General features: G+C 47.4%; 1 protein-coding gene and 1 long non-coding RNA gene across 2 annotated transcripts in view; one reads left to right on the top strand and one right to left on the bottom strand.

Annotated features, from left to right (window-relative positions):
• Positions 1 to 475: 475 nt before the first annotated feature.
• LOC140083862 (uncharacterized) lies at positions 476 to 22,154 on the bottom strand. The gene is made up of 3 exons (XR_011849950.1): positions 22,089 to 22,154; positions 3,516 to 3,666; positions 476 to 653 (listed from the first exon to the last, which is right to left on the bottom strand). It is a non-coding gene; the product is annotated as an uncharacterized lncRNA (long non-coding RNA).
• LOC140083825 (uncharacterized) overlaps positions 14,486 to 22,290 on the top strand; it is a 35,930-nt gene continuing 28,125 nt past the window's right edge. The window contains exon 1 of the mRNA XM_072126407.1: positions 14,486 to 14,573. Coding sequence (XP_071982508.1) covers positions 14,534 to 14,573 — 40 coding nt within the window. The 5' untranslated portion in view covers positions 14,486 to 14,533. The remainder of the gene's footprint in view (positions 14,574 to 22,290) is intronic.

Raw genomic sequence — 22,290 nt, 5'->3', positions numbered from 1 at the left:
TCGTGTCTATGAGTCGTGTGTATGTGTCGTGTGTATGAGTCGTGTGTATGTGTCGTGTGTATGAGTCGTGTGTATGAGTCGTGTGTATGAGTCGTGTGTATGAGTCGTGTGTATGAGTCGTGTGTATGTGTCGTGTGTATGTGTCGTGTGTATGAGTCGTGTGTATGAGTCGTGTGTATGTGTTGTGTGTATGAGTCGTGTGTATGTGTCTTGTCTATGAGTCGTGTGTATGAGTCGTGTGTATGTGACCTGTAAGTTGTGTGTGCACAGCCCTGTGTTTGGATGGAGATGAGAGATTCCCTTTTAGCTGCTACACAAGCTTCTCCTGGATGTAATTTGTTAGCTCTCTCTCCGCTGACGGGTTCTCTTTACACTTTCCCAGTTATTACTCACCACCAGTTTTGGGGAAGTAGAATTGAGAGCAGCACCAGAACTGCATGAGAGGTGACACAGGACAGGGACATCATTGGGGAAGGTCTTTATTTAGAATTTATTTAAGTTTCTCATTGCAGATTTTTTATAAATGACAAAATGAGTAAATGTTCCCTCATATCCTGCCGCCAGGTGCTGAGCAGGACCTCAGGTTCTCACTATGAGGGGACGGGTTCCCCCTCACTGGGTTCTGGTTCTTCTGTGAAGTTTCTTTTTATGTTCTAGAAAGAAAGAGTGAAGAGCAGTAAGAGAAACACCCAGCGGCCACGTCAGGATAAGGTCACTGTCCTATTGGTGGTCCGGATATCACGGGTCCTCAGAAAACACACATTCAGGTTGTTAGATGCTGTTTTGTAGTATCACCAGAACCCCTCAGTGCTGCAGATTCACAGGTTACACAGTGTAACAGCCCGTGAAGATCACAGACATAAGAAGACACCACAGTCCCGGGGCCTGGGAGTCACCTCCCTGGGGTATCAGGATGGGATTTGATGGGAGATTTCCTGTAAATGAAAGTTACCGACCATTTAACCTCTTCCAGTCATTACAATGATTATTGTTAACCCCCGGGTGACTGCCAGAACAGTAATGTTACCCCTCACCCCCCTCGTGGGTGTAGAATATACATCAGCCGACCCCTCATTATAACCCCAGAGGAACATAACACCAGCTCCCCCTCATATTGTGGTCCTCCAGCTCCTCCTCATATTGTGGTCCTCCAGCTCCTCCTCATATTGTGGTCCTCCAGCTCCTCCTCATATTGTGGTCCTCCAGCTCCTCCTCATGTTGTGTCCCCCAGCTCCTCCTCATGTTGTGGTCCTCCAGCTCCTCCTCATATTGTGGTCCTCCAGCTCCTCCTCATATTGTGGTCCTCCAGCTCCTCCTCATATTGTGGTCCTCCAGCTCCTCCTCATATTGCGGTCCTCCAGCTCCTCCTCACATTTTGGTCCTCCAGCTCCTCCTCATATTGTGGTCCTCCAGCTCCTCCTCATATTGTGGTCCTCAGGCTCCCCCTCATATTTTGGTCCTCCAGCTCCCCCTCATAATGTGGTCCTCCGGCTCCTCCTCATATTGTGGTCCTCCAGCTCCTCCTCATATTGTGGTCCTCCAGCTCCTCCTCATATTGTGGTCCTCCAGCTCCTCCTCATATTGTGGTCCTCCAGCTCCTCCTCATATTGTGGTCCTCCAGCTCCTCCTCATATTGTGGTCCTCCAGCTCCTCCTCATATTGTGGTTCTCCAGCTCCTCCTCATATTGTGGTCCTCCAGCTCCTCCTCATATTGTGGTCCTCCAGCTCCTCCTCATATTGTGGTTCTCCAGCTCCTCCTCATATTGTGGTCCTCCAGCTCCTCATATTGTGTCCTCCAGCTCCTCCTCATATTGTGGTTCTCCAGCTCCTCCTCATATTGTGTCCTCCAGCTCCTCCTCATATTGTGGTTCTCCAGCTCCTCCTCATATTGTGGTCCTCCAGCTCCTCCTCATATTGTGGTCCTCCAGCTCCTCCTCATATTGTGGTTCTCCAGCTCCTCCTCATATTGTGGTTCTCCAGCTCCTACTCATATTGTGATCCTCCAGCTCCTCATATTGTGGTCCTCCAGCTCCTCCTCATATTGTGTCCTCCAGCTCCTCCTCATATTGTGGTCCTCCAGCTCCTCCTCATATTGTGGTCCTCCAGCTCCTCCAATTATTGTGGTCCTCCAGCTCCTCTTCATATTGTGGTCCTCCAGCTCCTCCTCATGTTGTGTCCCCCAGCTCCTCCAATTATTGTGGTCCTCCAGCTCCTCCAATTATTGTGGTCCTCCAGCTCCTCCAATTATTGTGGTCCTCCAGCTCCTACTCATATTGTGGTCCTCCAACTCCTCCTAATATTGTGGTCCTCCAGCTCCTCCTCATATTGTGGCCCCCAGCTCCTCCTCATATTGTGGCCCCCAGCTCCTCCTCATATTGTGGCCCCCAGCTCCTCCTCATATTGTGGTCCTCCAGCTCCTCTTCATATTGTGGTCCTCCGGCTCCCCCTCATATTGTGGTCCCCCAGCTCCTCCTCATGTTGTGTCCCCCAGCTCCTCCTCATATTGTGGTCCTCCAGCTCCTCCTCATATTGTGGTTCTCCAGCTCCTCCTCATATTGTGGTTCTCCAGCTCCTACTCATATTGTGATCCTCCAGCTCCTCATATTGTGGTCCTCCAGCTCCTCCTCATATTGTGTCCTCCAGCTCCTCCTCATATTGTGGTCCTCCAGCTCCTCCTCATATTGTGGTCCTCCAGCTCCTCCAATTATTGTGGTCCTCCAGCTCCTCCAATTATTGTGGTCCTCCAGCTCCTCCTCATGTTGTGTCCCCCAGCTCCTCCAATTATTGTGGTCCTCCAGCTCCTCCAATTATTGTGGTCCTCCAGCTCCTCCAATTATTGTGGTCCTCCAGCTCCTACTCATATTGTGGTCCTCCAACTCCTCCTAATATTGTGGTCCTCCAGCTCCTCCTCATATTGTGGCCCCCAGCTCCTCCTCATATTGTGGCCCCCAGCTCCTCCTCATATTGTGGCCCCCAGCTCCTCCTCATATTGTGGTCCTCCAGCTCCTCTTCATATTGTGGTCCTCCGGCTCCCCCTCATATTGTGGTCCCCCAGCTCCTCCTCATGTTGTGTCCCCCAGCTCCTCCTCATGTTGTGTCCATCCATCTCCCCCTCCCCTCTTCCTTTCCCTGTTTCTGTATATACATATACACAGCTGGCAGGATCGATCATGCAGCCGCGGCTGAGGAGCAATGACAATTTGTGGGGGGACAACTGCTCTCTGCCCAATATTTGCATTTATCTCTGCGTCCAGAGATCTCCCACCACCAGGGACAGTGGACCAGACCCCAAAATCTGGGGCCCTCCTATCAGATACAGGATGGCTGGGTGGACTGGAAATGTCCTCCACCATGAACAGGTCTGAACCCTTCTCCATTCCTCTCATTCGAGAGAAAGTAATGATAAAGGTGAGAATGAAGATTTCTCTGCAGTCACGGGCGGCGCAGGCGATTATGGCGCAGACTGCAGGATATTATGGTTATTCTTTAACTCTGGAATTGAAAGTTTCCCTTACAGAATTCTGCTGAGTCAGCTCATTGTTGGGCTGGAAGGTAAATCCCCCGCACCGGACTCTGGCAGCTGATGGTACAGGAGGAAATCCCCCGGGTCCTGATGGGACTGGGGTGCAGGGGCCTCCATGATACATGTGTACAGCAATGTCTGCGCTAAAAATAAAACAGAAATAATAGAAACCAGTGGATACTTCTATCAGGAGTCACAATCTAAGCTAAAAAATGCAAAAAAGTAATGGAGACGCCTCCTCCTCCCACAAATCATTGTGATGTTTTTTTTAAAGAAAAATAAGTATAAAAGCATAAAAACTTTCACATATTGAGTTCCTGTATAGCTGTCACTAAGGCGCAATATATATAACACCAGAATAAAGTGCAGAATTGCAGATTTATCCCCCGGGGTGGATAAGACCACCATGTACCCTGGGCCTCGGGCTGTATGAATTTTATAGTCCCTACAAGTCTGGAATCACTTCCTACATCTGGTGCTAGAATCAGGGAACCTGTCATCAGAAATTGGCCTAATAAACCACTACCAGTATGTCGTCAAGCAGTTGATTTTCATGGCCCCGTTTGGTGGCATCATCCAGAAAATCAACTTTGAAGTGAGATGTAAGTAAGATGTATAAAGACAGGGAGGAGAGTTTTACACTGAAGTCCAGCTCTCCCTGCCTCTGAACATCTCCTCCCATGTGATCAAAATCAACCAAGAGACTTTAGGAGATCTGATCAATCGTTTTCCTGGACACAGGACCATCAATTACAGTAAAGGGGAAGTTCTAAGGCAGGGAGAGCTTGACTTCAGTGTAAAAATCTCTGCCTCCTTGACTTCATAAAACCAAATTTCATCTCACTTCAAAGTTGATTTTCTGGGTGTTGCCACCGCACTGGACCATGAAAGAAACATCATCTAGAAGCTTCTCAGCTGCTTGGCAAAAAACATCCTGGTAGTGGTTTATTAGGCCAATTTCTCATGACGGGTTCCCTTTAAGGAATGGAGGATGTGTCCCTTCTGCTGCTGCCGTTGCTTTAGTAATAATAATAATAATAGATGAGTGGCTGGTGATTTTCTAATAGATAAGTTATAACTGATATTATCTGTGTGTAATTTTTCATTAATGTTGCATACATGAAGAGCTTGGTGATCTCGTCATTCAGGGAAGATTATAGGGGGAGTACCTGGGGGGCGCACCCCAGGGCCCCCACCACTTTGGCCTTAAAGTGGCTTCCCCCAAATGTGGGCAATTTGACCCAAATCGACCACAGTGTATTTGGTTCCGGCCTCCCCAGGCCCTACCCAACATAGGTGCCCCAACTTCAGACTATGGCAGAGCGATAAGTTCCCTGCTCTGCCATAGACGATTTGAGGTATACAAAAATGGTGGTGCCCTGTCGCTGGTGGCACAGTGTGTGATGTCACTGTGCTGCCAGTGGGGCACCACCATCTTGGTATACTTCTGATATCTGGTATCCTAACACCCCGAAGGAAGAAGGTAGAACAGCGGGAACGGAGGAAGGTGAGTACAATTTTATTATTTTACTTAGGACTTTATATAGTTATTATAGGGGGATTGTATATAATTATTATGGGGGGTGTAAATAGTTGTTATAGGGGGCTGTATATAGTTATTAAAGCGGGCTGTATATAGTTATAGGGGGCTGTATATAGTTATTAAATGGGGACTGTATATAGTTGTTAAAGGTAGGCTGTATAAAGTTATTATATGGGGACTGTATATAGTTATCATAGGGGACTGTATATGGTTATCATAGGGGGCTGTATAAAGTTGTTATAAGGAGGCTGTATATAGTTATAGGGAGGCTGTATATAGTTATTATAGGGGGCTATATATAGTTGTTATAGGGGAACTGTATATAGTTATTATAGGGAGGCTGTATATAGTTATTATAGGGAGGCTGTACATAGTTATTATAGGGAGGGTGTATATAGTTATTATAGGGAGGCTGTATATAGCTATTATAGGGAGGCTCTATATAGTTATTATAGGGAGGCTGTATATAGTTATTAAAGCGGGCTGTATATAGTTATAGGGGACTGTATATAGTTATTAAATGGGGACTGTATATAATTGTTAAAGGTAGGCTGTATAAAGTTATTATATGGGGACTGTATATAGTTAGAATAGGGGGCTGTATATAGTTATCATAGGGGGCTGTATAAAGTTGTTATAAGGAGGCTGTATATAGTTATAGGGAGGCTGTATATAGTTATTATAGGGGGCTATATATAGTTGTTATAGGGGAACTGTATATAGTTATTATAGGGAGGCTGTATATAGTTATTATAGGGAGGCTGTACATAGTTATTATAGGGAGGGTGTATATAGTTATTATAGGGAGGCTGTATATAGCTATTATAGGGAGGCTCTATATAGTTATTATAGGGAGGCTCTATATAGTTATTATAGGGAGGCTGTATATAGCTATTATAGGGAGGCTCTATATAGTTATTATAGGGAGGCTCTATATAGTTATTAAAGCGGGCTGTATATAGTTATTAAAGCGGGCTGTATATAGTTATTAAAGCGGGCTGTATATAGTTGTTAAAGGTAGGCTGTATAAAGTTATTATATGGGGACTGTATATAGTTATGAGGACTGTATATAGTTATGAGGACTGTATATAGTTATGAGGACTGTATATAGTTATCATAGGGGGCTGTATAAAGTTGTTATAAGGAGGCTGTATATAGTTATAGGGAGGCTGTATATAGTTATTAAAGGGGTATATATAGAGTTGTTATAGGGAAACTGTATATAGTTATTATATGGAGGCTGTATATAGTTATTATAGGGAGGCTGTATACAGTTATTATAGGGGGGCTGTATATAGTTATTATAGGGGGGCTGTATATAGTTATTATAGGGAGGGTGTATATAGTTATTATAGAGTGGCTGTATATAGTTATAGGGGGCTGTATATACCTTATTTTTAGGACTATAAGGCGCACCAGATTATAAAGTGCACCATCAATAAATGCCTGCTAAAACGTCTAGGTTATTATTTTATATTTCTTGCACACACCACCTGCTGGAGAGCTGCCAGGCTGTAGGACAGCCCTCCGGTCCCCATAGAGCAGAGAGAGACAGAGAAAGTTCTGTAGAATCACAAACTGGGATGGAGGGACTGGTAGGGAACAGGGGAGATCTTGTACCTCACTATTCTGTGCAGGAGACCTCTGTCACATGACCTCCCCCTCTGTGAGCAGCGGTTCCTTCCCTCCCATGAAACCGACTGATAAACAAACCATAAACAAACTACGCACTCATACGGGGATATTTATCAAACGCCGGCCGCTGCTTTTACATCAAGAGACTCCACTCTACATGAGGTAAAGCCAACCCCTTTTAGTATACTGTTTAAGGATGTCTCAGAATCCCAATGCACCGGCTGGTGATATGAGCATCACTCTGCGCACGCGTATGGAGAGGTGAGCCGGCTCTAGTGGTCCTTATACAGTCCTTATACAGGACCATTATTCCACTCTGAGAACTCAGAGATAAATCCCCTGGCTGACTGCCATCCCTCTGCCTCTTACACCACAATCCGCCTCATCCCACAGTCACAAGTAAAACAAACTGCAGCACGGCACAGATGTACAGTGTGAACAATGAGGTCCCATAGCGCAAAAAGATGTACCTGAATGTTTTGTTGCACAGGGGGGAGTATGAGGAGGACTCATGGGCTGAGCCCTCTTCATACTCACTGGGTATTTGCTTCACAATGAAGCAAACACCCGTCACTAATGACCGTGACAGTGCTAGCCGGTGGCATTAACGAGCTGGCGGCGTGTGGGTGCCACCATCTTGGCTCCGGTTGTTGATCAGTCCCAAAAGTAGAATGTCGCAAAAAATGACACCACCCACAGCTCCGTACACCAAAGTATGAAAAAGTTATTAGCGCCAGAAGATGGCAAAATGAAGAATCTTTTTTTGTACAGGAGGTTTTAATTTTTGTATGAAAACATTATAAAACCTATATGCAGTATCACCGTGTACCGACCCAAAGAATAAAGACATGTCATCTGGGCGGCACACTGAGAGGCGTAAAATCCAAACCTACAAGACAACAGCGCAAATGTGTTTTCTATCATTTTCACTGCCTTCAGAATTTTTTCCCGCTTCCCAGTACACGGCATGGAATATTCAATACCATCCCTATGAAGTGCAATTTGTTACACAGAATACAAGCCGTCACACAGCTCTGCACATGGGAAAATAAAAAAGTTACAGATTTTTGGTGGGGAGTGAAAAATGAAAATGCAAAAACGAAAAAAGGGCCTGGTCCTTAAGGGGTTAAGGAAGTAAAGAGGATACGAGCTGTAACCACTACTATGATACATAGTGGCTGATGCCCCAATATTCCTAGTCAGTGTACCCCATTAATTCCTCACCTCAGACACTGCTCCTCCGATAGTCCCTGGTACTGTCCGCGCCTACAGCTACACTTCCCCTAGTAATCCTTGTGGTCCACATTATGGCAATTCATATAGAAGAAGAGGAAAGAGCCGGCACTCACCATGTAAAAGATTCCTCCTCGTATGTCCGATGTGTATGATAAGACGCCGCGCTCCTTCCCCTGTTTATACAGAATTTCTCGGTAACTAACATAAAGCCTCCTTATTTTCTTACCACATTGGGCAGAAATATGAACCACAAAATCAGTTCTGTGAGATATAAAGTGCTCAAGCGAATGAGCTCCGACCTCCGATATGAAGGGATTTGCCTGTGAAGAGCTATGAGCAGAAACTAGAATTGGCGCGTGGATAACGGCCCCGGGCACGGCTCTCCGTAGCCAATGTTTTTCTCTGGTGTTTGGTAAGTGGCTGCGGACCAGATGATCTTTGGTGGTTTTGCTCCTTGTGGATGTAATTAGACGGACGCGCTCAGCTATTTCTTTTAGCTGTGGATCAGTTTTTAATAAATGGCAATTGTTTGAAATCACAGATCTAATCTCAGAAGCCAATGGGGAGTAATCAGACAAAATGTACATGTTTCCCTTTGTTTCTAATTCTACCTCTTCAGGGATGGAGCTTCCTCGTGTGCCTGAGGCAATAAAGGTAAAGTGTATCCATCCCTTTGTGCCATTTTCTGAGTGAGAGTCCCAGCTTGCTCTATGTAACCATATTAACCGGAGACAAAGGGGCCCATTTACTAAGGGTCTGTCGGACGCATTTCCGTTGGGTTTTGCTAATATTTCCGTTTTGCACAGGGGTTTTTGGCGCACGCGATCGGATTGTGGCACATCAGCATGCATTCAACACAAATCAGGGGGCGTGGCCGGTGGACAACTTGCGGAATTTAAAACTTAAATTGTGTCGCAAGATCAGCACTCACATGCACCGGGAAGAAGAAGGGGAACTCCGGCGGACCTCAGCGCAGCAAGGACAGATGCAGGAAATTGGACGCACGATCTTAGTGAATCACGGCAGCTCCGAATCCTCGTCAGACATTCCGGATCAGCGGCGTCAACGGGACGGGTAAGTAATTGTGCCCCATTGTCCGTAGGGGACTGATTTTTTGACAAAACTAGTAAAGCGCAAACATGTATCACTGTAGAAGGTTTACAGAAGACGGGCGTCTACAAGATGTTATTGTCAACTTGAACTAAAACATCCAAAAGTTCCCTTTGACTGTCATCATTTTCTATGTGAAGGTCATGGTGTTGGCATCAAGATACGTCATAAATAAAAGGAAATCTTCATCTGTCCCAGACCACGCACTGAGCACATCGTCCACATAGCGAGGATGGAAAGACATTTCACTGACCAATGAATTGTTTACTCACTAAATGCATCTGTCTTCAAAATAGGCCAGGAAAATCTTGGCATAGGTGCAGGCTACAGGCGCCCATGGCCGGACCCTCCATTTATTTGTACCAGGTATTCCTGGACATAAAGGTGTTATGTGATAGGAGATAAATTAGGGCTTCACATATGTTATAGTGAATATAAATAAATGTATAGTCTGTATATACCTATAGCCCGCACACATGTCTATGTGATGCCTATGTGATGTCTATGTGATGCCTATGTGATGCCTATGTGATGCCTATGTGATGCCTATGTGATGCCTACGTGATGCCTATGTGATGCCTACGTGATGCCTATGTGATGTCTATATGATGCATATGTGATACCTAGGTGATGTCTATGTGATGTCTATGTGATGCCTATGTGATGTCTATGTGATGCCTATGTGATGCCTTTGTGATGCCTATGTGATGCCTTTGTGATGCCTATGTGAAGTCTATGTGAAGTCTATGTGATGCCTATGTGATGCCTATGTGATGCCTATGTGATGCCTTTGTGATGCCTATGTGATGTCTATGTGATGCCTTTGTGATGCCTAGGTGATGCCTATGTGATGGCTATGTGATGGCTATGTGATGCCTATGTGATGTCTATATGATGCATATGTAATGCCTATGTGATACCTAGGTGATGTCTATGTGATGTCTATGTGATGCCTATGTGATGTCTATGTGATGCCTATGTGATGCCTTTGTGATGCCTATGTGATGCCTTTGTGATGCCTATGTGAAGTCTATGTGAAGTCTATGTGATGCCTATGTGATGCCTATGTGATGCCTATGTGATGCCTTTGTGATGCCTATGTGATGTCTATGTGATGCCTTTGTGATGCCTAGGTGATGCCTATGTGATGCCTATGTGATGGCTATGTGATGGCTATGTGATGGCTATGTGATGGCTATGTGATGCCTATGTGATGTCTATATGATGCATATGTAATGCCTATGTGATACCTAGGTGATGTCTATGTGATGTCTATGTGATGCCTATGTGATGTCTATGTGATGCCTATGTGATGTCTATGTGATGCCTATGTGATGTCTATGTGATGCCTATGTGATGCCTATGTGAAGTCTATGTGATGCCTATGTGATGCCTATGTGATGCCTATATGATGCCTATATGATGTCTATGTGATGTCTATGTGATGCCTATGTGATGCCTTTGTGATGCCTAGGTGATGCCTAGGTGATGCCTAGGTGATGCCTAGGTGATGTCTATGTGATGCCTCTGTGATGCCTCTGTGATGCCTACGTGATGCCTACGTGATGCCTACGTGATGCCTACGTGATGCCTACGTGATGCCTATGTGATGCCTATGTGATGCCTATGTGATGCCTATGTGAAGTCTATGTGAAGTCTATGTGATGCCTATGTGATGCCTTTGTGATGCCTATGTGATGTCTCTGTGATGTCTAAGTGATGCCTATGTGATGCCTATGTGATGCCTATGTGATGTCTATGTGATGCCTATGTGATGCCTATGTGATGTCTATGTGATGCCTAAGTGATGCCTATGTGATGTCTATGTGCTGCCTATGTGATGCCTATGTGATGTCTATGTGATGCCTATGTGATGCCTATGTGATGCCTATGTGATGTCTATGTGATGCCTATGTGATGCCTATGTGATGAGGAATCCTAGATTTTATAGAGGTAAAACCATAAGGAAGCTTTTTGTTAGGTACCGAGAACACAGAAATTCTGTATAAACAGGGGAAGGAGCGCGGCGTCTTATCAAACACATCAGAGATGAACATAAGGGCAGCAGCGATATCTGTTGCAGGTTTGGGAGTTATCCCTGTGCCCCACAATGGGGGGGGGTACAGACAAAAACCTTACTCCGGAGAGAAGCTTCCTGGATAAATAAAACAAATCCCCTGGGACCTCTAGGTCTCCATGACAAAAATGATATGGGGGTCTTCATGTTGTGCAACATCCCCCACCGGGGCCTTTTCTTGGGGCCTGGAGGCAGCAGGGGCCCAGAATACCGGAGTGGCTGGTGGTTGCAGCCTAGGGCACGCTAGTGTCACGGTACTTGGTATGGGGACCGGAGGGCTGTCCTACAGCCTGGCAGCTCTCCAGCAGGTGGTGTGTGCAGGAAATATGGAGCGAGAGGCTGATGTACTGGTTCTCCCTGGGGCAGCCCTTAGAGCCAGTAGTAAGTGTCCCTGGGTGATGGATGGGGAAGCCCGTGGTGGTAACAGCCATATCCAGGGATCAGACAGAGGCAACAAAAAGTTTTTTACATGGAGAGTGGCAGCTCTCTCTACAACAATGGAAAATATAATCTGGGGAGACCTGGCACCAATGGGTACAGTAATAGAGGGCACAAAAGTGTCATTACCTGCAATGGTTACATGGTACAGTGTCAGATACACCCATGCAGGAAGTAATGCAATGGACTGGAGGCTAGGCCCCTGCAGCACTTCCACCACCTCCCCATCCCCCCCTGCAGCACTTCCACCACCTCCCCATCCCCCCCTGCAGCACTTCCACCACCTCCCCATCCCCCCCTGCAGCACTTCCACCACCTCCCCATCGCCCCCCCTGCAGCACTTCCACCACCTTCCCATCCCCCCATGCAGCACTTCCACCACCTCCCCTCCCCTTCCCCCCCCCTGCAGCCCTTCCACCACCTCCCCATCTTCTACTCTCGGGGGCTGCACAGCATAGACATAGATTTGGTCTGGGAGGTAATACAGGTGTCCGGTCCTTGGACTAGTTGTAGCTGATTACAGTCCATGGTGATTGTACGGATTATCTTTATTACTAGATTACAGTCACTTTTATGTCTGTGCTCGCAATCAGTTTACGTTATGTAACCAGACTAACCTATCACAGTGCAGCAAGAAATAACTTCTTATAAATCTCTGCAGCTTCTTCTGTCTCTTCTCTTTCTCCTACTATGTGCTGCAGGGGACGTCTCTCCTAACCCAGGCCCAACCCTAACCCTGATAACCTTATAACGATTCAGTGTACCCCCTCTTCTCCTCCTCCACCCGTAACCCCTGTGCCCCATGGAATGCCCGCTCTGTGTGTAATAACCTAGGATCAGTTCATGACCTCTTTCTTTCTAAGTCTTTGGACATGCTTGCCATTACGGAAACATGGATCGAGCAGGATGACTCTGCCTCCCTTGCGGCTTTGTCTTATGGCGGTTTACATTTTTCGCACTGTTCCAGACCTGAGAATAGGCAGGGAGGAGGGGTCGGCATACTCCTCTCTCCACAATGCACTTTCCAGGTCATTCCTCCTGTCCCCTCTCTTACTTTCCCATCTTTTCAGGTCCACACCCTCAGACTCTCCGCCCATTCTCTCTTCGTGTGGCTGTAGTATACCGTCCTCCTGGTTCACCCTATCAGTTCCTTCACCACTTTGCCTCTTGGCTCTCTCACTTTCTATCCTGTGACATAATCATGGGAAAGTTCTGGGAAGTATAGATGTACGGGTTTGGCTTAATCCCCCATCATGTTATTAGGCTTCTTGTAGGTCATACTTGATGGTAAGGGGGCTGCCTTGCAACGTAGCAAAAGGAGGCAATGTTTTCCATTTAACACCTTGGAAAACTTTTTTGCATTCTTCCCAAAATTCCCTAGTGGAGCATCTATGGCTTTAAGTCTCCACATGCCTTTAACCGGTTCGCGACCGCCCGCCGTGTATTCACGGAGGCGGTCGCGTCGCGCTGCATGGAGAGGGCTCACGGGCTGAGCCCTCTCCATAGCCGGTAAGTCTTTGCTGCATATTGCAGCAAAGGCTTACCGGTAACATCCGCGATCGGTGCTAGTACCGATCGCGGGTGTTTTAACAGCGTGGGCTGCCGGCAAAGCTGCCGGCAGCCTCAAACAGATAGCGGCACGTGGGCGCCGCCATCTTACCTGGGATCGCCGCTCCCCGTGACGTCATCGGGGGGCGGCGATCCGTCTCCATGGTAGCCTCGGGTCTTCCGAAGACCCGAGGCTATTTCGTTTTAACCCGTTCATTACAATGTGCTGATAGCACATTGTAATGAATGAGGAAGAAAATCCCCATATACTGCCATACTGTAGTATGGCAGTATATGATAGGATCGATCAGACAACCTAGGGTTAAAGTACCCTAGGGAGTCTGAAAAATAGTATAAATAAAAATAAAAAAAAGTTTAAAAAAAAAAAATTAGGGTATGTGACATGAGATGGTTAATTTTAGAAGAAGTCCCACAGGGTAATGATATGAAAAAGAGGTTGCTACAACGGGAAGTATACTGGATTACTAGACTAGATACTCTACAACCTCGAGGTCTTAATGAGCAGTGTAGTTTTAATGTATTTTTGTGAAGATTAATGTATGTTTGTGAAGTTTTGTAATGATTATTGTATATTGGTAAAGTTTTGTGCCTTTTGTGTGTTTTTGGTGGTAGGGAAGGGGTATGTACTGCCATGGGTTAATTGTGGAGTACTGAGCATTTAAACCCACACCTAGGCGCTACTGCGCATGTCTGAGGAAGGAGGGTTTCCCCTCCGAAACGTCACTAGACTCACCTGACACCCATGGGAGACTTCAACATCCCTGGAACACTCCCATCCCCCTCCCAGCTCTTAGCACTAACTACTTCTCTAGGTCTTTCACAACTCTGCGATTCCCCCACTCATAGTGAGGCTTTATATAGCGCCAACATATTCCGCAGCGCTGCACAGAGCTCGTCACATCGGTCCCTGTCCCCCATGGGGCTCACAGTGTGTTGTGGAATTACTCGTATTCCTACAGTAATCCTATTATACAGACAGAATGCCAATAAATGGTTAAATAGTCGGAGAAGAAGTTTTTAGCGAATGTTTTGCACAATTCAGAAGCCGGGAAAAGATTCGGGATCTGACAAGTTTGCAGAAAGCGTCTCCCGAGGCAGCGACGACTTGCTGCGTTTTCTCCTGTTTGTTTTTCTTTGTATCTCTGTGTTTCGTGTGTTATTATACATTGTACGTCTCATGTAGCTGAGGGATCGTAACGTCCCTGCCGTAACACGGGAGCTTCGGAAATGACCTCACCCACCCTGCACACATACTCGTATCCCATGCCCTGCAGTTACCTCTGTCACCTCATCTGGGAGGAGCTCGCCCCGGCACGCCCCCCTCGCCCCTCACCACTCACACCACTCACTATTATTTACTGTAGGGCTGCAGTTCAGCAGCAGTACACACAGGGAGGAGGATGCAGCGGCTGCTGTGGATAGTCCTGATCCTAGGGACAGGTAAGTGCACCCCTGGTGTCACCCCCTCCTACACTGCACACCCCACAATCAGAGCAGAGAGAGGATCTGGGAGCTAGGAAATTATTACATTGATATTGATGTCTGCAGTGTAATATTATATTATTATTATTATTATTATTATTATTTTGTATGCAGGGCCGGATTAAGGTTGGTGGGGGCCCCTGGGCGGAAAATCTGGTGGAGGCCCCCACTGAGTGCAATGTGCATACACGTCCACCTGCTTCCTTTCCACTATCCCAGCAGTAACACAGCTACATACAGCCGCCTGGCCCCCAGTAACACAGCTACATACAGCTGCCTCCCCCCCAGTAACACAGCTACATACAGCTGCCTCCCCCCCAGTAACACAGCTACATACAGCCGCCTCACCCCCAGTAACACAGCTACATACAGCCGCCTCGCCCCCAGTAACACAGCTACATACAGCCACCTAGCCCCCAGTAACACAGCTACATACAGTCGCCTCGCCCCCAGTAACACAGCTACATACAGCCGCCTCATCCCCAGTAACACAGCTACATACAGCTGCCTCCCCCCAGTAATACAGCTACATACAGCCGCCTCACCCCCAGTAACACAGCTACATACAGCCGCCTCGCCCCCAGTAACACAGCTACATACAGCCACCTAGCCCCCAGTAACACAGCTACATACAGCCGCCTCATCCCCAGTAACACAGCTACATACAGCCGCCTCATCCCCAGTAACACAGCTACATACAGCCTCCTCATCCCCAGTAACACAGCTACACACAGCCTCCTCCCCAGTAACATAGCTACATACAGCCTCCTCATCCCCAGTAACACAGCTACACACAGCCTCCTCACCCCCAGTAACACAGCTACATACAGCCGCCTCACCCCCAGTAATACAGCTACATACAGCCGCCTCACCCCCAGTAACACAGCTACATACAGCCACCTCATCCCCAGTAACACAGCTACATACAGCCGCCTCATCCCCAGTAACACAGCTACATACAGCCACCTCATCCCCAGTAACACAGCTACATACAGCCACCTCATCCCCAGTAACACAGCTACATACAGCCGCTTCATACCCAGTAACACAGCTACATACAGCCGCCTCGCCCCCAGTAACACAGCTACATACAGCCTCCTCACCCCCAGTAACACAGCTACATACAGCCTCCTCACACCCAGTAACACAGCTACATACAGCCACCTCATCCCCAGTAACACAGCTACATACAGCCGCCTCATCCCCAGTAACACAGCTACATACAGCCGCTTCATACCCAGTAACACAGCTACATACAGCCGCCTCGCCCCCAGTAACACAGCTACATACAGCCTCCTCACCCCCAGTAACACAGCTACATACAGCCTCCTCACCCCCAGTAACACAGCTACATACAGCCACCTCATCCCCAGTAACACAGCTACATACAGCCGCCTCATCCCCAGTAACACAGCTACATACAGCCACCTCATCCCCAGTAACACAGCTACATACAGCCGCCTCATCCCCAGTAACACAGCTACATACAGCCGCCTCACCCCCAGTAACACAGCTACATACAGCCGCCTCACACCCAGTAACACAGCTACATACAACCGCCTCATCCCCAGTAACACAGCTACATACAGCCGCTTCATCCCAAGTAACACAGCTACATACAGCCGCCTCATCCCCAGTAACACAGCTACATACAGCCGCTTCATACCCAGTAACACAGCTACATACAGCCGCCTCGCCCCCAGTAACACAGCTACATACAGCCTCCTCACCCCCAGTAACACAGCTACATACAGCCTCCTCACCCCCAGTAACACAGCTACATACAGCCGCCTCATCCCCAGTAACACAGCTACATACAGCCGCCTCATCCCCAGTAACACAGCTACATACAGCCGCCTCGCCCCCAGTAACACAGCTACATACAGCCGCTTCATCCCCAGTAACACAGCTACATACAGCCGCCTCACCCCCAGTAACACAGCTACATACAGCCGCCTCATCCCCAGTAACACAGCTACATACAGCCGCCTCATCCCCAGTAACACAGCTACATACAGCCGCCTCATCCCCAGTAACACAGCTACATACAGCCGCCTCATCCCCAGTAACACAGCTACATACAGCCGCTTCATCCCCAGTAACACAGCTACATACAGCCGCCTCACCCCCAGTAACACAGCTACATACAGCCGCCTCACCCCCAGTAACACAGCTACCTACAGCCGCCTCACCCCCAGGAACACAGCTACATACAGCCGCCTCACCCCCAGGAACACAGCTACATACAGCTGCTTCATCCCCAGTAACACAGCTACATACAGCCGCCTCATCCCCAGTAACACAGCTACATACAGCCGCCTCATCCCCAGTAACACAGCTGCATACAGCCGCCTCGCCCCCAGTAACACAGCTGCATACAGCCGCCTGTCCCCCAGTAACACAGCTACATACAGCTGCCTGTCCCCCAGTAACACAGCTACATACAGCCGCCTCGCCCCCAGTAACACAGCTACATACAGCCGCCTCATCCCCAGTAACACAGCTACATACAGCCGCCTCATCCCCAGTAACACAGCTGCATACAGCCGCCTCGCCCCCAGTAACACAGCTGCATACAGCCGCCTCGCCCCCAGTAACACAGCTACATACAGCCGCCTCGCCCCCAGTAACACCGCTACATACAGCCGCCTCATCCCCCAGTAACACAGCTACATACAGCCGCTTCATCCCCAGTAACACAGCTACATACAGCCGCCTCGCCCCCAGTAACACAGCTACCTACAGCCGCCTCACCCCCAGGAACACAGCTACATACAGCCGCCTCACCCCCAGTAACACAGCTACATACAGCTGCTTCATCCCCAGTAACACAGCTACATACGGCCGCTTCATCCCCAGTAACACAGCTACATACGGCCGCCTCATCCCCAGTAACACAGCTACATACAGCCGCCTCATCCCCAGTAACACAGCTACATACAGCCGCCTCATCCCCAGTAACACAGCTGCATACAGCCGCCTCGCCCCCAGTAACACAGCTGCATACAGCCGCCTCGCCCCCAGTAACACAGCTGCATACAGCCGCCTCACACCCAGTAACACAGCTGCATACAGCCGTCTGGCCCCCAGTAACACAGCTACATACAGCTGCTTCATCCCCAGTAACACAGCTACATACGGCCGCTTCATCCCCAGTAACACAGCTACATACAGCCGCCTCACACCCAGTAACACAGCTACATACAGCCACCTCATCCCCAGTAACACAGCTACATACAGCCGCCTCATCCCCAGTAACACAGCTACATACAGCCGCCTCGCCCCCAGTAACACAGCTACATACAGCCGCTTCATCCCCAGTAACACAGCTACATACAGCCGCCTCATCCCCAGTAACACAGCTACATACAGCTGCCTCATCCCCAGTAACACAGCTACATACAGCCGCCTCACCCCCAGTAACACAGCTACATACAGCTGCTTCATCCCCAGTAACACAGCTACATACGGCCGCTTTATCCCCAGTAACACAGCTACATACAGCCGCCTCGCCCCCAGTAACACAGCTACATACAGCCGCTTCATCCCCAGTAACACAGCTACATACAGCCGCCTCGCCCCCAGTAACACAGCTACATACAGCCATCTCACCCCCAGTAACACAGCCACATACAGCCGCCTCATCCCCAGTAACACAGCTACATACAGCCGCCTCGCCCCCAGTAACACAGCTGCATACAGCCGCCTCGCCCCCAGTAACACAGCTGCATACAGCCGCCTCACACCCAGTAACACAGCTACATACAGCCGTCTGGCCCCCAGTAACACAGCTACATACAGCTGCTTCATCCCCAGTAACACAGCTACATACGGCCGCTTCATCCCCAGTAACACAGCTACATACAGCCGCCTCACACCCAGTAACACAGCTACATACAGCCACCTCATCCCCAGTAACACAGCTACATACAGCCGCCTCATCCCCAGTAACACAGCTACATACAGCCGCCTCGCCCCCAGTAACACAGCTACATACAGCCGCTTCATCCCCAGTAACACAGCTACATACAGCCGCCTCATCCCCAGTAACACAGCTACATACAGCTGCCTCATCCCCAGTAACACAGCTACATACAGCCGCCTCACCCCCAGTAACACAGCTACATACAGCTGCTTCGTCCCCAGTAACACAGCTACATACGGCCGCTTTATCCCCAGTAACACAGCTACATACGGCCGCTTTATCCCCAGTAACACAGCTACATACGGCCGCTTTATCCCCAGTAACACAGCTACATACAGCCGCCTCGCCCCCAGTAACACAGCTACATACAGCCGCTTCATCCCCAGTAACACAGCTACATACAGCCGCCTCGCCCCCAGTAACACAGCTACATACAGCCATCTCACCCCCAGTAACACAGCCACATACAGCCGCCTCATCCCCTGTAACACAGCTACATACAGCTGCTTCATCCCCAGTAACACAGCTACATACGGCCGCTTCATCCCCAGTAACACAGCTACATACGGCCGCTTCATCCCCAGTAACACAGCTACATACAGCCGCCTCACCCCCAGTAACACAGCTACCTACAGCCGCCTCGCCCCCAGTAACACAGCTGCATACAGCCGCCTCGCCCCCAGTAACACAGCTGCATACAGCCGCCTGTCCCCCAGTAACACAGCTGCATACAGCCGCCTGTCCCCCAGTAACACAGCTACATACAGCCGCCTCGCCCCCAGTAACACAGCTACATACAGCCGCCTCATCCCCAGTAACACAGCTACATACAGCCGCCTCATCCCCAGTAACACAGCTACATACAGCCGCCTCATCCCCAGTAACACAGCTACATACAGCCGCCTCGCTCCCAGTAACACAGCTGCATACAGCCGCCTCGCCCCCAGTAACACAGCTGCATACAGCCGCCTCATCCCCAGTAACACAGCTACATACAGTCGCCTCATCCCCAGTAACACAGCTACATACAGCCGCCTCGCCCCCAGTAACACAGCTGCATACAGCCGCCTCGCCCCCAGTAACACAGCTGCATACAGCCGCCTCGCCCCCAGTAACACAGCTACATACAGCCGCCTGTCCCCCAGTAACACAGCTACATACAGCCGCCTCATCCCCTGTAACACAGCTACATACAGCCACCTAGCCCCCAGTAACACAGCTACATACAGCCGCCTCACCCCCAGTAACACAGCTACATACAGCCGCCTCGCCCCCAGTAACACAGCTACATACAGCCGCCTCGCCCCCAGTAACACAGCTACATACAGCCACTTAGCCCCCAGTAACACAGCTACATACAGCCGCCTCACCCCCAGTAACACAACTACATACAGCCGCCTCATCCCCAGTAACACAGCCACATACAGCCGCCTCATCCCCCAGTAACACAGCCACATACAGCCGCCTCATCCCCTAGTAACACAGCTACATACAGCCGCCTCATCCCCAGTAACACAGCCACATACAGCCGCCTCATCCCCCAGTAACACAGCTACATACAGCCGCCTCACCCCCAGTAACAGCTACATACAGCCGCCTGGCCCCCAGTAACACAGCTACATACAGCCGCCTCACCCCCAGTAACACAACTACCTACAGCCGCCTCACCCCCAGTAACACAGCTACATACAGCCGCCTGGCCCCCAGTAACACAGCTACATACAGCCGCCTCACCCCCAGACTGATATATACACACCTTTATATACTTATATACAGACAGATAAAGTTCTACACGCATATACTTGCACCCATATATACACACACATTTATGCACTCATATACATTTATACACTAATACACAGAGTATATACAAACTCATAAAGTATATACACACATACAGCAAATACACACACATTCAGTATATACAGCATATACACACACATATGGGAAATACACACATAGTATATAGAGCATATACATACATACCATATACCCAGCATAATATATAAATATAATTTAAATGTACACACATATATGCATGTATAAATACAGTATATCTATACACAGTAGATGCATATATACCCATGTACACAGTATATACACAGTAGATGCATATATACCCATGTACACAGTATATACACAGTAGATGCATATATACCCATGTACACAGTATATACACAGTAGATGCATATATACCCATGTACACAGTATATACACAGTAGATGCATATATACCCGTGTACACAGTATATACACAGTAGATGCATATATACCCGTGTACACAGTATATACACAGTAGATGCATATATACCCGTGTACACAGTATATACACAGTAGATGCATATATACCCGTGTGCACAGTATATACACAGTAGATGCATATATACCCGTGTGCACAGTATATACACAGTAGATGCATATATACCCGTGTGCACAGTATATACACAGTAGATGCATATATACCCGTGTGCACAGTATATACACAGTAGATGCATATATACCCATAAATAAACAGTATATACACAGTAGATGCATATATACCCATAAATAAACAGTATATACACAGTAGATGCATATATACCCATAAATAAACAGTATATACATATATACACATAAACAGTATATACATATATACACATATATACACATAAACAGTATATACATATATACACATAAACAGTATATACATATATACACATAAACAGTATATACATATATACACATAAACAGTATATACATATATACACATAAACAGTATATACATATATACACATAAACAGTATATACATATATACACATAAACAGTATATACATATATACACATAAACAGTATATACATATATACACATAAACAGTATATACATATATACACATAAACAGTATATACATATATACACATAAACAGTATATACATATATACACATAAACAGTATATACATATATACACATAAACAGTATATACATATATACACATAAACAGTATATACATATATACACATAAACAGTATATACATATATACACATAAACAGTATATACATATATACACATAAACAGTATATACATATATACACATAAACAGTATATACATATATACACATAAACAGTATATACATATATACACATAAACAGTATATACATATATACACATAAACAGTATATACATATATACACATAAACAGTATATACATATATACACATAAACAGTATATACATATATACACATAAACAGTATATACATATATACACATAAACAGTATATACATATATACACATAAACAGTATATACATATATACACATAAACAGTATATACATATATACACATAAACAGTATATACATATATACACATAAACAGTATATACATATATACACATAAACAGTATATACATATATACACATATATACACATAAACAGTATATACATATATACACATATATACACATAAACAGTATATACATATATACACATAAACAGTATATACATATATACACATAAATAAACAGTATATACATATATACACACAAATAAATACATATGTATATAATTACCTTTTAGGGTGATCGGCCGTGGCTTCAGGTGGGTGTTCAGGCGGGTTGGGGGTCTTTCAGTTGTTGTTCAGCTGCGAGGGGGTCGGCGGTGCTTGCTCACGCGGGGGGGGGGGGGGGGGGCGGGTCGGCGGTGTCGTTTGTTCGGACGGGGAGGGGGGGCGCCGGGTGCTTTTTCATGCGGGGGGGGGGGGGGGGGGCGACG

The sequence above is a fragment of the Engystomops pustulosus genome, chromosome 1, assembly GCF_040894005.1.
Source record: "Engystomops pustulosus chromosome 1, aEngPut4.maternal, whole genome shotgun sequence".
In the NCBI taxonomy this organism is placed as follows: domain Eukaryota; kingdom Metazoa; phylum Chordata; class Amphibia; order Anura; family Leptodactylidae; genus Engystomops; species Engystomops pustulosus.
This window is presented reverse-complemented; position numbering and strand designations above follow the sequence as displayed.